A 13,311-nucleotide genomic window follows, 5' to 3' on the forward strand; every position below is an offset into this window, starting at 1 on the left:
AACCCCTGTGACCAGGCCTCAGCTAACTTCTGCAGTGGCATTCTGACCGATTACAGTGTGCTCCCACAAACTACTCTTAGCAATCACAGTTGTGTTGGGATTTTTTCAATGCTCTCCCCCCCCCCCCCCCTTCCAATCCGCTGCCTGTATCCAGGGTTTTGTGACCCTGTGTAATAGAGGTTTTGATTCAGAGAGCAAATTACCACCACCGCCCCCCCCCAAAAAAAAAATAATTTTGCTTTTTGTTCTGAATGCAAAGTACCAACTAGAACTGTAATAGCAATATACAACCAAATTATTAAAGAAAACAGCGATGCTTTATATATATATATTTTTTTTTTTAAAAAAGAATGATTTCTATATCTGGTAAGCCTCAGAAAAAGCACATGCTCCCCTCACAGATTACATAGGTTACATATATCTCATGCTTTGACTTCATAACTGTATAGTACAGTTTCAGTTAGAGAGAACTCCTTATTTCATATTTTTTCATCCAAGACACAGCAAGCATTTGCAGCAGTTCCTAAGTTAGCATACTGAGCAAAACAGTACCCCAAAACAAAATAAAAATCAAAAAAAATCAACCCATTAAGACAATGGCATTGATAATGTAAAATAGTATAATAAAAAAAATAATTTTCCCCTAACCACTTTGAATTAGTTATGGATCCCTTCAGGGAACTAAGCATAAGAAAAAAATTCCCATTTTACTGTTAGCATCTCATTAGGTATCACCAAAAGTTAATTTCTCTAAAATAATTGTACCTAAAAAAGAAAAAAGAGGGACAGGAGAATGTGCTAAGCTGATTAGGGGAGGAGTGAAAAGAAAAAGTTTCTGGGAGTTGAGAGGAATAAAAACAAGCAGCTGAGAAGCAGTCAGGAAAAATCCAAACTCGCGTTCATTTCTTTAGGCTCTATTGTTACCTATGCATCTATCTACACCATCTGCTCCTTCCTTTTGTGCCTTGGGGAAACAAACATGCAGAGAATAAACAGATCAAGCTTCCAGCTTGAAAGAGCAACCACTGAATGGCCAGAGCAAGGCTCTATGGTCAGGCAGACAGATTCCTCTAGTTTTCAGGGGACGGTCTCTATACTGCTGTGACTGCAGGCTTTTTCCACTCTATCCAATGATCTGTACCTTTAAAAAACAACAACAACAACCACCACCAACACACACGAAGCCTCCATGTCTGCCACTTCTCTCATCTACTCCTGTCATCTTTCTACTTGGAGTATCACTAAGTAAATTCTCAGCATTTACAAATCTTCCTCTGCCTCCATTACATTACATTACTTTGTTTATACATTTTACCCATTTTTCCCCTCTAATTTGATTACAAGAGCTCTACAGCAGAGCTCTGTGGATGTCTGTGCAAGACAAAACCTAAAATTCTGTTTCATTTTATTTCAGCCAAAGCAAGTGTAATTTCACTAACTGTGATGCTTACACCAACAGGAAAATGACCCAAAAAATTGGAAGTGGTAGTTACTTAAATTCTACAAATCCCCAGCGTTCAGGATGCTGTCATTCAGCAAATATTCCTGAGATTCGCTGACTGTAAGACTGCCTTTGATTAGTGCCATCTTTTTCATCAGTGAAGCAAGTTAACCAAACTTAGAGTCCCCAGCAGAACTGGGGAAGAACCTAGATCTCATGGCTCAGCCACTTACTTCGATTGTTAAATAATGCCCCTCTTCATAAAAAATAAACCCTCTTAGGCACGAACGTGGAATTACACAGCATCATATTATCCCCCATAGATAAATTCTGCTTTTCAGTTTTGTTTGGAGAACACCAGAATGCAAACAAACAAAACACAACCACCCTCTCAGAACACAAGTGCTATTTGGTCCTAGGCGGAAAAAAAAACAAAACAGTAAAATTTAGAAGGGAATTAAGAAAAGCGATCGAGACCTGAACAGTTTTTGTCCATGTTGACGACAAATAGACTTTTTCTTAGTCTCACAATTAAATATAGAACAACACAGCAACTGGAAGGTACTGAACTCCAATGAATGTCTTCTTGCTGCAGAAGTCAGTCCCTAGACAACCAACTGTGAGTATGTTACTTCCATCTGGAATGAACCTCTTCCAGATTCTGAATTGCCAAGAAAACACATATACCCTCTAGAAAAGCCAATAATAGAAGTTTATATTGCAAAGGCAATATTTTAATTTCGTGCTCTCTCTAAATGTCAAGAAAGACAATCAGCAGTAAATTATTTATTAATAAAATGTCAATGCAAAATGTTTTCTATATCTTAAAAGGAAGTTATATCTCAGAGGAAAATCATTCCCAATTGAGCATATATAGGTTGATTTTGTTTCCAGCGATAACACGCACAGGAGACCTCTTCCTGCAAGTCGAGCAGACTGCTGGGTTCCGAGATTCTCGTAACCAGTACTGCAAACAAATCAGCTATTAAATTATACAGTGCTTATAAGCAAAAGCTAATATGCAAACAAACTAGGTTAGAGCCTGAAATCAAATGTAAGCTCTGTTAGTTACATCAGCACAACCCCTAAGAGCGAAAGAGCTGGAGCCAAAAAGTAACCACTTAATAGTGAAGCACGGCCTGCAGAGTTCAAGAGTTATTCTGTGCGGAGGCTGCAGCACTGACAGCTTGACATAATTGGAGCATGTTTTGAGAACTCTGGTCTGCTTCTTTTCCACGAATAACACCGGGAAAACAGGAAAAGAGCTCACAGAAGAGCTCCCTGTGTTTGAAGGTGGAAATATACCGCTGCTGAATGTAACCTGGGAAACCGGACGGTTGACTGTCATAGAGCAAGGAAAGCTAAGCCTGACAAGACAGGATGGACTTGCACCAAGAAAACCACTTATCTCTTTATTGAGCAACAGATAGGCGCTTCTGCAACTTATCTTTCAAAGAAACGCCTACTTCGCTGATGAGTCCTGACTGTTGATCAAGCAAGCTTCCAACCTACCCAGAAAATACCAGCAGTCAACACGCTGATACTAGCTCCCGGATGACAAGAAGGATGTATACTGCTGCACAAGCTCACTACACAAGGCAGAGATGGTGCTGCTGCAATGGCCTGTCACAGCAGAGGAACACCTCAAACACCTCCTGTTGCTGGCTGTACATTAATATGCTCACGTAGATCCCCAAACCCTTTACCACGGGGCTATTTCAGCACACACCTAGTTCAGTTTCTCCCCAGATGACTTTCTCCATAACCACTGCAAAGTACTGCACTTACAGAGACAACCTGTCAATGAAGCAGTGACATTTCACAAACGTTCAGAGGTCTTAAAGCGTGATGCAAAGCACATACACTGCAGTGTGGCAAAAGATGAAATGAAGTAGATTACAGTTACTTCAGTGACAGCTAACAGTTTTCAGAGGGCTCCATCTGAACCATCCAAACCAGCCAGCAGCTTTCAAACGGAAAGCAGGCTGGGCTAGAACCACAGCTTGATTTTCAAGCAAGGTAAAGCTTGTTGGTTCTAAGCAGCTGTTCAACTGAGAGCTGCTTTTTAGGTTGGGGTCTTTTTGCTGGGGAGAAGAAAGAAAAAGATGAGAAAGAAACCACCTCAATTAACAGAGTTTTATTTAAGTATCAAGCATAATAAGCTTTCATCGTAAACCATGAACACAAAGAAAGCACTTTGAACAAGAAGTGATGGATCAGCACCCTGAGCTCCAATAAAGGACACTGGTCCCAAAACATGCAAAGATCTTTGTGCTAAAGAAACAAAGTAGGTGTTTGCAAAAGAGCATTTTTTAAACCACTCATACATACAAGTCTCTTGTGCTTTGCTTACACCTTACAGAGAAACTGCCTCAAATGTTCAGCTGCTGGTCTGTTATCACCAGGACAAGGCTCAGAAATAACACAATATTCAAACAGAACGCTGCATAGGGCTAATGGGACGGGATCGGATGAGACTGTAGTTCAGAAACAGAACGATGACGGAAAGGCTGAGGAAAGAAAGTAAGGGACCATCACAGCTAACCTTGGAGTCCAGAAATTAAACTCAAAGATGGAATCTCAAGAAAATCCCAAAAAGGAAGTAATTAAGTAAATAAAGCTAAGCAGAACAGAGGTAAAACCACATGGGAACCAACAGCTACAACATGCTAGTATAGATCTTCAATATCTAGTTAAAACTATACAAACTTACCCTCAAAAATTTCTCTATTTTATGCGAATATTTGTTTTCTATTTAATAATGATTATCTTTGAAACCAACCCACCCATTTTGTTATCACAGACAACAGGTCTCTATCCAGGGATCTGAAAGTCTGCAAATGACTGACTAAGGCACATTTAACTACAGCTGTATCTTCCCCTCATACTTGAGGAAAATGTTGCAAAGTAGGTATTAAAATGTTTCTCCTGTGTGGATGGGGTGGAGGAAGGCAGGCTAGTTCTTGGCTTACACATCTACAGTGTATACCTCTACCACAAACACCATCTGTAATGCCATCGTGTTTATTGAAATGCTACGTCAATCTATATTGTCATCTATCCGAGTGAAGAAGCTTTTGAGAGCACATGAAAGAATGAAGTGCCGTTAAGTTTGGGTTCAGCCTGCAAGAACAGAACTGCATTTTCCAATAAACTGTAACAGACTGGGTGCAGATGGGGGAGACTTGACTTCTAGGCACATCTTGATCTCTCTGCATTTAAGAGGACTGCTCTCCACTTACAAGTCACACGGGTTGTCAAAACTAAGTTCAACACAAAGCAGCAACAGCCATCAGTAGTAAAAAAAAATATGTAAAAAACTGTTGCAGCAGTTAAGATAAACGTAGCTGGGTAGGACAAGCAGATAAGGAGCTCTCCTCACAGTAAGGCTGGAGGCAAGACTGCTTCAGGAGCTTTAGCAGGTCTTTAAAGAGCAGAGATGCTGCACATCTCACACCTTCTGGAGCAGATTCCATGCAACAGATTTGCCTGCCTGTTTTCAGAAAAGGCAATGCTGTCAAAACCAGCAGCCAGACCACATCGGCTGTTGGTTACTTTGAAGGCGGTTTCATTAAATCTGGCACTAGTGCTATGCAATAGCTGAGGGAAGATCAAAAAAAGTAAAAAACCATCAGCAAAACACGACCTGAACTCTCAGGGCATCCAAGCATGATTCCCTATGCTGAACCAACTAGCTTCCCAGCAATGAAATCTGTCATAAATTTCTTGTGAAGGAACAGCAAAATGCAGTTCTGACTGCAGCCTGTTGCTCCACGGCCACTCCGTTAAAAAGGAGGACCACCAAGCTGAAGCGCCTAAAAACCATGAGAAAGACATGTCGCATAAATGTCCCACGCTAAATACAAAACCACATATATCAATATAACATTTACAAACTATAAAGTACTAAGATACTAAATGACACAGAGCTGTCATACTAGCAGAAACGAGGGAGAACTTCTGCAGTCCCATTTGTACACTCCTCTCTTCTAGTATTTGACAGTGCAAGCATTTAAACCTATTTTGTGCCCAAGTCCAACATTGTAGTATTCAGGCTCTGAAGTCTCTAAACATAAGCCAACCAGTGCAGGAAAGATGTCATTAAAAAACAACACTGGTCTCAGTCTCTGAAAAAGTTTCCTCTGCTTTTGACAAAATTTGGTCATTCAAATCAAAAGCATAAGATGAACCTCAAGAAAAAATTTCACCTGAAGTGTTATTGTAACAAACATGACTTTGAGGTGTTTTATTCACAGAAACAATCAGTGAGAAGAATAGCAATGTTATACAGTTTCTTCGCAAGGTTACTAAAGCTCTTGGTGAGCTCTGTATACTACCTGGAGGTGAAATAAACAGTAGCATTGAAAGAAAAGCTTGGAGTTATATTGAAATTAAAACATACCAGATTCCTACTTCTAACATGCCTACAAGCAACAGTAATCACCTGTAAAGGACAGATTTGCAAGACTGATTTCCATTCTACTATGGGTTATTTGGCAGCTTCAGACTACCAGAAAAACAGTATTGTGCCATTAAACCCAACCGGAGGCAAAAATATACATTCTATCAAGCAAAAGAACTACATATTTTTAAATTAAAATGACTGATTCTAAAATGTTATAATATAAAAAAGTAGCCAGAAACATACTTCTTTTTTTCCTTGTATGACTGAGGATTCAGACTTTGTTGCACTGAATTTTGGGGTTGTTGTGGAAAAGAATGAGGCATGTTTATAACGTTATATCAACACTTCATCTGACGTTTAGGGAAAAAAAAAAAAGGCATGCCAACACAGAACCAGTTAGGGACACAGTCCTAGTTCACACAAATAAAACAATGTTTTGTCAGTTATTTTCCCTTTCTGTTACCATTTCTTATTTTCTGTTTTTGTTTTGATTTGCTTTTTACTTGAAGGCCTCCCTCTTAGAGCCACAGATTTCACACCTGAAACATTACCCAATTTGAAGATTTTTTTTGCATCTTTGAAGTAGCGTATCAATGGATGCACTGAATTTTAATACAAAATAATTTCCAACTGTTTCACTATCCTGCCATGAGTTACAATGCTTAGTCACTCAAGCCTCAACACTGCACGCATGTTGCAAGGAAGCCTGTTCACTGAATGCATACAACAGGCAACATAATTGCCCGTACAGTGTAGGTGTTAAATCTGGGGTAAGTGCTTTTTAATGGTTTTGTCTTCAATTGCTATTTCTCTTCTCCATGTTCACCCAAGTTACTTTACTCTTCCACGACCAAAATTAGTCTGTTGTGGAAGAGCTTTGGCTGAACCAAGAGGAATGACACAGCAGGAAAGTAAAACCTTAAGAAGAACCATGGTCAGTTCTTGCAGAACCGGGCTTAGGCTTGGCAAGGCCACATGCAACACCTTCGTGTTCATGGCAGTTCACCCCGCTCTGCAAAGGAGGCTTGTTCTGAGCAGGCAGAAAACAAAATTCTGCAGCAAAGGCGTGGATTCTCTGTTGATAAGCCTTTACCATGATAAAGCTTGCTTTGAAAGATATGACTTAATTATTTAACGTATAAGAAAACACTCAGAAATATCTTTCACATGTCTAAGAATAGAAGTTTCAAAGCCCAACAATATTTGAATAAATGCTGCTTTGAAACATCATTCACGCTGCAAAATTAGGAATCTGTGCCTGAAGCCAGCCATCAAACTCTATGGAATCTGCAGTAGCTCGTAAATTACAGTTGCTAACTTTTGTGATCCAAGGCTATTAGATGAGGAAGAGAACAGAGCGTAGCAGGGAACAAGCACAGAGACGATTAACAACATCACACAGCACTTCGGTCACATTCAAGTTAATTCACCTTCACTTTCAAACCTGAAAATAGGGATTCAAAAGTACATTTAACTGGTTGTAACACCAGTGGCACAACACGATCAGAGAAGCAAGAAAACAGATTGTCATATTGCAGCACACCGTGTTCATCGGAGGAGAGAAGGAAAGGTGTGATGAAGGAACCTAATTAACTCTGATGGACTGCGAGTTGGACAGGAACCAAATTTTTGGTTCTGCAGGTGGAAAAGACAAGCTGATTTCTATGACGGTGCTGTGTAGAGCAACAGGACTTGGCAAGAGCCCAAATATGAGAAACAGAAGGAGATTAAAATGACCCAACAGTGACAGGAGAAAACAGTGGCTATCTGAAGATAAAGGGGGTGGGGGAGAGATACAGATTTAGGATCCAAAGATCCTCAGCCAAGCCATGTAATAGCAAGTAAGTCACCTGTTACTGAGTCTTTTCCTATTTTCTCAGCATCCACATATGCCAGGTTCACAACAGAAAGGAACTCCAGTCACAGCTATGTATTTAAACACAGCCAACTATTTCTGGATTTAGTACGATCTGTAACTCTCCAGCAATCTTCATCTAGATAGCTTCCTAGAAGTGCTGCTTCTTAAATGATTTTTGTTTCAATCTTTTTAGGAGTAAAGTCTGATCAATTTTGAAGATGTAGTCAGCTATTTCCAGTTGGGAAAAAGCAAAGGCTTAAATAATTATCCCATAAAGATGAAAAACATTTTTAACAATAACTCTCATGCTTGAAGCATCAAAACGTCAGGAATTATTTTTTTTTCCCCATGAGAAGTAGTTTGCAAACCACTTGAAAACAAAGTAGCTGAACACCTTGAGGAAACAGCATACACAGGGACAGCACTCTGGTTGTGAAGAGCGCGTTTTAAGCGAGCTCATTTTGTATGTTGCACAAATTGTTCACCACGATGCCTCAAATTAATAGTGCAAGAAGACACAATAAAGAGCTAAAAATCAAACAAACAAACCCAAAAGCCACACAAGATTCTTCAGTCACTTGTCTCCAAGTATGCACTGAAAAACATGCAGAGTTCCAGGGCCTTCTTCATTAGCTTACCCCTTTTAAGGCATGAAAACAAAGAGAAGGCTTGTAAAGAACGGTTGCCTGAATTTGCATGCAATATACACGGGCACTTAGCACTGCTCTCACACAACCCTTGTCACCATCAGAGAACAAGCCAATGCTATAATTAAGGCAACAGTGAAAGGAGGGTATGTTAATATAACTTCATGAAACTAGAGCTCTGTTGCCACAAAATAGACACACGAGGAGCTGTCAATAGCCCCCTGTAATAAAGCATAGTCTATACGGCTGCTTTAAAGGAGAAGAATGTGTAGCCTCCGGGAGTCTTCCATTGATGCCTTTGTACAGGAGCAGAACCAGTTTAAGAAGTTCCCATTCTCCCCAGCCCACTTACACCCACGGTCAAGTTCTCTGCCTCTCCAAACCTAACAGCGCAGCAGCTTATGAATACCGAGGGGCTTACACCTCTGCTTTTTGCCAAGGGGACTGATAAGAAAGTGCCCCAGTCTCACAACATAGTCTCCCTCACGAGCATTTCTATAAGCCCACTGAAGAGAAAACGGGGCATAAAAGCAGGAGCAAGCACAACTCGACCAGCCTTTGCTGCAGAAGAAAACACGCTATGCCACTACAATGGCAGATATTGCCTTTATTTTAATTTATGCAAATTACATACTCAGTTACTAAGTTACACACACACAAGATACCTCACGCTCGGAGAACATCAAACTAACCCCTTCTGACTTGCGTTATTTCTAGTATAAAGATGCTAGAGATGCTATGCTGCTTAGCTGCTTTTAGAAGAAAAAGTTAAACACGTTGAGGCATCTACTATTCAAATGGAATCCTCCAGAACATTTCAGCCTTTCCGTAGCCAATGATTTTTTAAGTTTGTTGAAAAACACATCTAACAGAATTATATGCCCCATGAAACAGCACTTTCTACTAAACTCTTTCCAGCTTCAGCAACAAGTTATCACCTTACCTGGAGAACTCCTATTTAAAATTTCTGGTCTTCACCCTGCAACTGCTCTGCCCTGGCAAAGCCCTACCCCGTCATTGCAGTCCCGCTCAAGTCAACAAAACAGCAGTCAGCAACACAACCTTGCTGCAAGATCAAAAGCATTTGTGCCTCTGCAATGTTTTACTCCCAATCCAATTTGACATCGCTCAAAATATTTTGGGATACGTATGCAAAACAAGAAGGGGGAAAAGTTACAGAATACGATTTTCCACGTAATTACATTCAATTAACGTTTTGAGATCATAATGTGAGAATTCCAGCTTACTTTCCTATTCCTTTAGGAATCGCTGTTGTGTTCTGACTATAGTGGGTCTTAACTTTTTTTTTTTTTAATTATTATTTGCAAAGCCCTAAACAGCTTCCATGTGTTGAAAAACACTGTCATTGTTTTCTCAGCAACCAAATCAGTTTAGCCTTCAGGTTCTCGGAGCTGTAAACAATCCTGGCAACAGCGCCTTCGGGATGCATTTTGGAGCCTGCCACCCCTTTTCACACGGGGAAGCCCTCCCCTGCTGCGCGAGGGCACCCCTGCCAGAATTTCACCACAGCAGCGTTTCCAGCCCTTGGAGCTGGGGCACAAAGCAGGGAATCCACTATTTATTTTTAAGCAGACGCTCTTTACTATGAAAGCGAAAGTCGCTCCAGCTTTACGTTGCCGTGTGGAAGAGTTCTCAGCGGCGGCGAAAGAAAATGCTGGAAGAGCCCTGAGGACCGGAGGCAGCCCGGAGAGGACAGCGAGGCAGGTCCCCCTTTGTCTCCCCACCAGCGCCGAGGCGGGCAGCCAGGTGAAGCCGGCACCCTTTCATGACAGGGACTTCGGGGCGTGAGGAGAGGGGCAGACCGCGAGCACGGACAAGGGGCCCCCTCACGCCCCCCGGGGCCGGCTCCGCTCCCCCGGCGGCCTCCCCGGGGCTGGGCAGCGGCTGGGGCACGGACAACCTCCTCCTCCTCCACCTCCTCCCGCCCCCCCCCCCCCGCCGCCACCAGCCGTTAACAGCCGTTAACGGCCGCCCGCCGACTCACTGCGGAGGTTGTGGATGAGCTCGGCGTGGCTGGCGCCGCCCGACTTCCAGGCCATGGCGAGGCACACCCTGCGGAGCAGGTAGAGGGCCGCCTTCAGCGCCGCGACTGCGCACAGCAGCTTGCCCAGGAAGGACACAACCTCCAGCGCCGACACAGGCGCCGCCTCCTCGCCTCCCCCTCCTCCGCCCCCTCCCGCCGCCGCCGCCGCGCGCCCGCCGGGGGGAGGGGCCACGCGCCCGCCGCCCCGCGCGCCCGCCATGCTCCGCACGCCGCCGCCGCTGCGCGCGCGGGGGGGGAACCGCGCATGCGCCGCCGGGGGTGCTTCGGGGGCGTACGGGGAGCGGGGGGGGGGGGGGGGGGGAGGACGTGCTCCGGGACGCGGCCCCCGATCGCTACCGGCGGCGGCCCGCGCGCCCCGCCGCCCGTGCGGCGCAGCCAATCGGGGACGCGGAGCGGCGCCGCGCTGTGCGCGGGGAGCGCCTATTGGTCGCGGGGAGAGCGGGAGGGACAGGCCTACGTGTTGGCGGCTGCCATTGGTCGGGTGGGGAGGGCGGGCGGCGCGGTCCCTGAGGGCGTCTGCTGACGGGGCAGAGCCGCGCACGTTAAACCCCCCGAAAAGACGGCGGGGTCGCGACGCCCCGAGCTCAGAGCTTAATAAATTAATTCCACACCGGTTGCTTGTACGTGATATTATGGCTCTTTAGGGAGTGCAAATGGCCCTGCCGCAGGCTGGCCCCGAGCACCCCGCCCGTGACAGGATTTTGCCTTCCCGCCGCTCCGGTCCCTGCCAGCGGGTGCGGTGCCGCCGGGGCTGCGGCTGGGCAGCGCTGCCTCCCCTAAACGGGTGCGCCGCCACGGCTGGGTCATCTGCCTGAGGCCAGGCGCCCTGCTTCCCCGTTATCTGCCTTTGGAACGCGAGAAGAGCGGCGAGTAACTGTGAACAGATAGGCCCTGTCGGTAGTGTGTGGTATAGAGAAAATACAGCGTCATCCACAGACATAAATTCAAACATCGCTGTTCTTTAAAAGCATTCCCAGTAGAAGGACGCACACAGCCTGTCATACACCGTGCGAGACGCAGATAACGTTGTCTTCTGTGTGAGAACCCATCCTGGGAGGGACGAGACTGTGCCATCTCTGCACCACACACACTGTCCATCCCACAATTGTTAATTCAGGTAATGAGAATGTGGGAATTTGCTTTTCTGGCTAGCACTCCATACAGAGCAAAGCTGGCAGTTGCCCAGTGTGAATACCAGGTCTCCAGACCCTTCCCATCTGGTTCTTTCAATCCTGGAGTGGGATTTGCTGCTTCATTCTGTATTCAGCATCTGTCTTCTCCCAGGCATGATCTGGGAGCTGCCCTACAGTCTGTCCCAGAATATAAAGGGTCTCGTTGTTATACCCAGTGGGCCACAAGAGAAGGAAAGAAGCCTTGGAGTTAGAAGAATTCCCAAAGGGCAGCAAGTACAGAGAACAAACAGACATTATAAAAATACACACAAAAATACTTCATTGTTTTAAATGCAAAAGACATTTTCTGTTGTGGGACATAAGCAAACTGCATTGCTCTCACACAGAGAGGCTGTTGGCAAGCAATTAGCTGGCCCATGCTTAAAAGCATTCCAGGGATATTTACCCCCTCAGGAGACTAGAAATACAAGAGAAACCATTTACACACAGTCTGACTGTTCCTACCAGGACCAGCTCGTTTTAGGCTTAAGCTCGTCAGAGAGCACAGAGAAAGAGACCACCTTTATCTCCTAGGAGCACACAGACCTGCCCAGAAGCTTTCAGGCTGAAGGTACCTACTGGCCACTTGCTGGCGATGTTCTTGGCATGACTCTTCAGAGAGCAGCAGAACAAAGTGATATCTGGGGTGTCTTGGGTGGTTACCAGGCATGTGCGAAGGAAACCGAGTTAGGCTCTGCAGGTTTCCAGGAATTTTAAGACAAGCCAATTTGCCTCAAACATCCCTGAGAAACTAAAATGCACCAATGGCAGCAAGATGCACCCATTTGTGCAGTAAACATGAGGGTCATTGGCTCTTTCTGCTCTCTAACTCCAGGCCATGAATCTGTTTTTTAAACTTCTTAAGTGCATGCCCATCAAGATAAGCCTGTAAAAAAACACAGAGATTCTATGCTAGAATAAAAGACAAGCCTTTTTTTTTTTTTTTTTTTTAACAAAAGTGTGTTTTCTGGTCATCAGCACTCCTGTGAAACATCTCCATCTGCTCTGCCACTCAGCATTCCTTCATCCTCTTCCCCCTCGCTTGTCCAAGCCAGCACAAGAACCTTGGGCCCCAGATGCCCACAGTCAGTCCCAGGCTCCTCGGTCTTCCAGAGGGGCAGCCACCTCCCCAGCTCCTCCTGGGAGCTGCTGTGTGGACGGCCCTGCCAGGGAAGAGGCAGGGGAATGCCAGCAGCCAGAGGAGTCCATCATGTGAATGCTCTGAAATGGAGATCCCACTAATTTTAAGCACACAGCCCATCTTGGATCTCTCTCCTTTTCCGCACATTCACCCACATCTCAGTCCCTTATATATTTATATATAAACCCCTCTGTGCTACTATTTCTGTTTCATCCCTTCCCTCCCACCTCATGAACCCGTTAGAATTTTGAAATCCTTCGAATTTAAAAAGCATATAAAAAGTTGGTCATCACTGTCTGATCCCATCTGCTTCTGCATATACATACCAGAAGCAGAAGTTTCCTTATGAAATGTTCCTGCTGAACATTTCCGCAGCTATGTCCCACACCACACACTAATTGGCTCCTACACCTACACTTGCTCCTCTCCCTGCCTCTGTTCTGTTTTTAACTTAATCACTCTCCTTCATCTCATGTCTCTTCCTGTAGTCTCAAGCCAGCCTCGGCATGTGCCTTCATTTTGTATTTCCATTTCCAAAGTTTATATCTAGAGTTATTTTGCACTTTGTATCCCCTGGTCAGG

General features: G+C 44.5%; 1 protein-coding gene across 2 annotated transcripts in view; it reads right to left on the bottom strand.

Moving 5' to 3' along the window:
• PCMT1 (protein-L-isoaspartate (D-aspartate) O-methyltransferase) overlaps window positions 1-10,630 on the bottom strand; it is a 34,883-nt gene extending 24,253 nt beyond the window's left edge. For both annotated transcript variants that reach the window (XM_083829992.1, XM_083829993.1), the window contains exon 1: window positions 10,357-10,630. In XM_083829992.1, the coding sequence (XP_083686118.1) occupies window positions 10,357-10,615 (259 nt within the window). In that variant the 5' untranslated portion in view covers window positions 10,616-10,630. The remainder of the gene's footprint in view (window positions 1-10,356) is intronic.
• Between the last annotated feature and the right edge of the window lie 2,681 nt (window positions 10,631-13,311).

Source organism: Anser anser, assembly GCF_964211835.1.
Source record: "Anser anser genome assembly, chromosome: 3".
NCBI classification, from domain to species: domain Eukaryota; kingdom Metazoa; phylum Chordata; class Aves; order Anseriformes; family Anatidae; genus Anser; species Anser anser.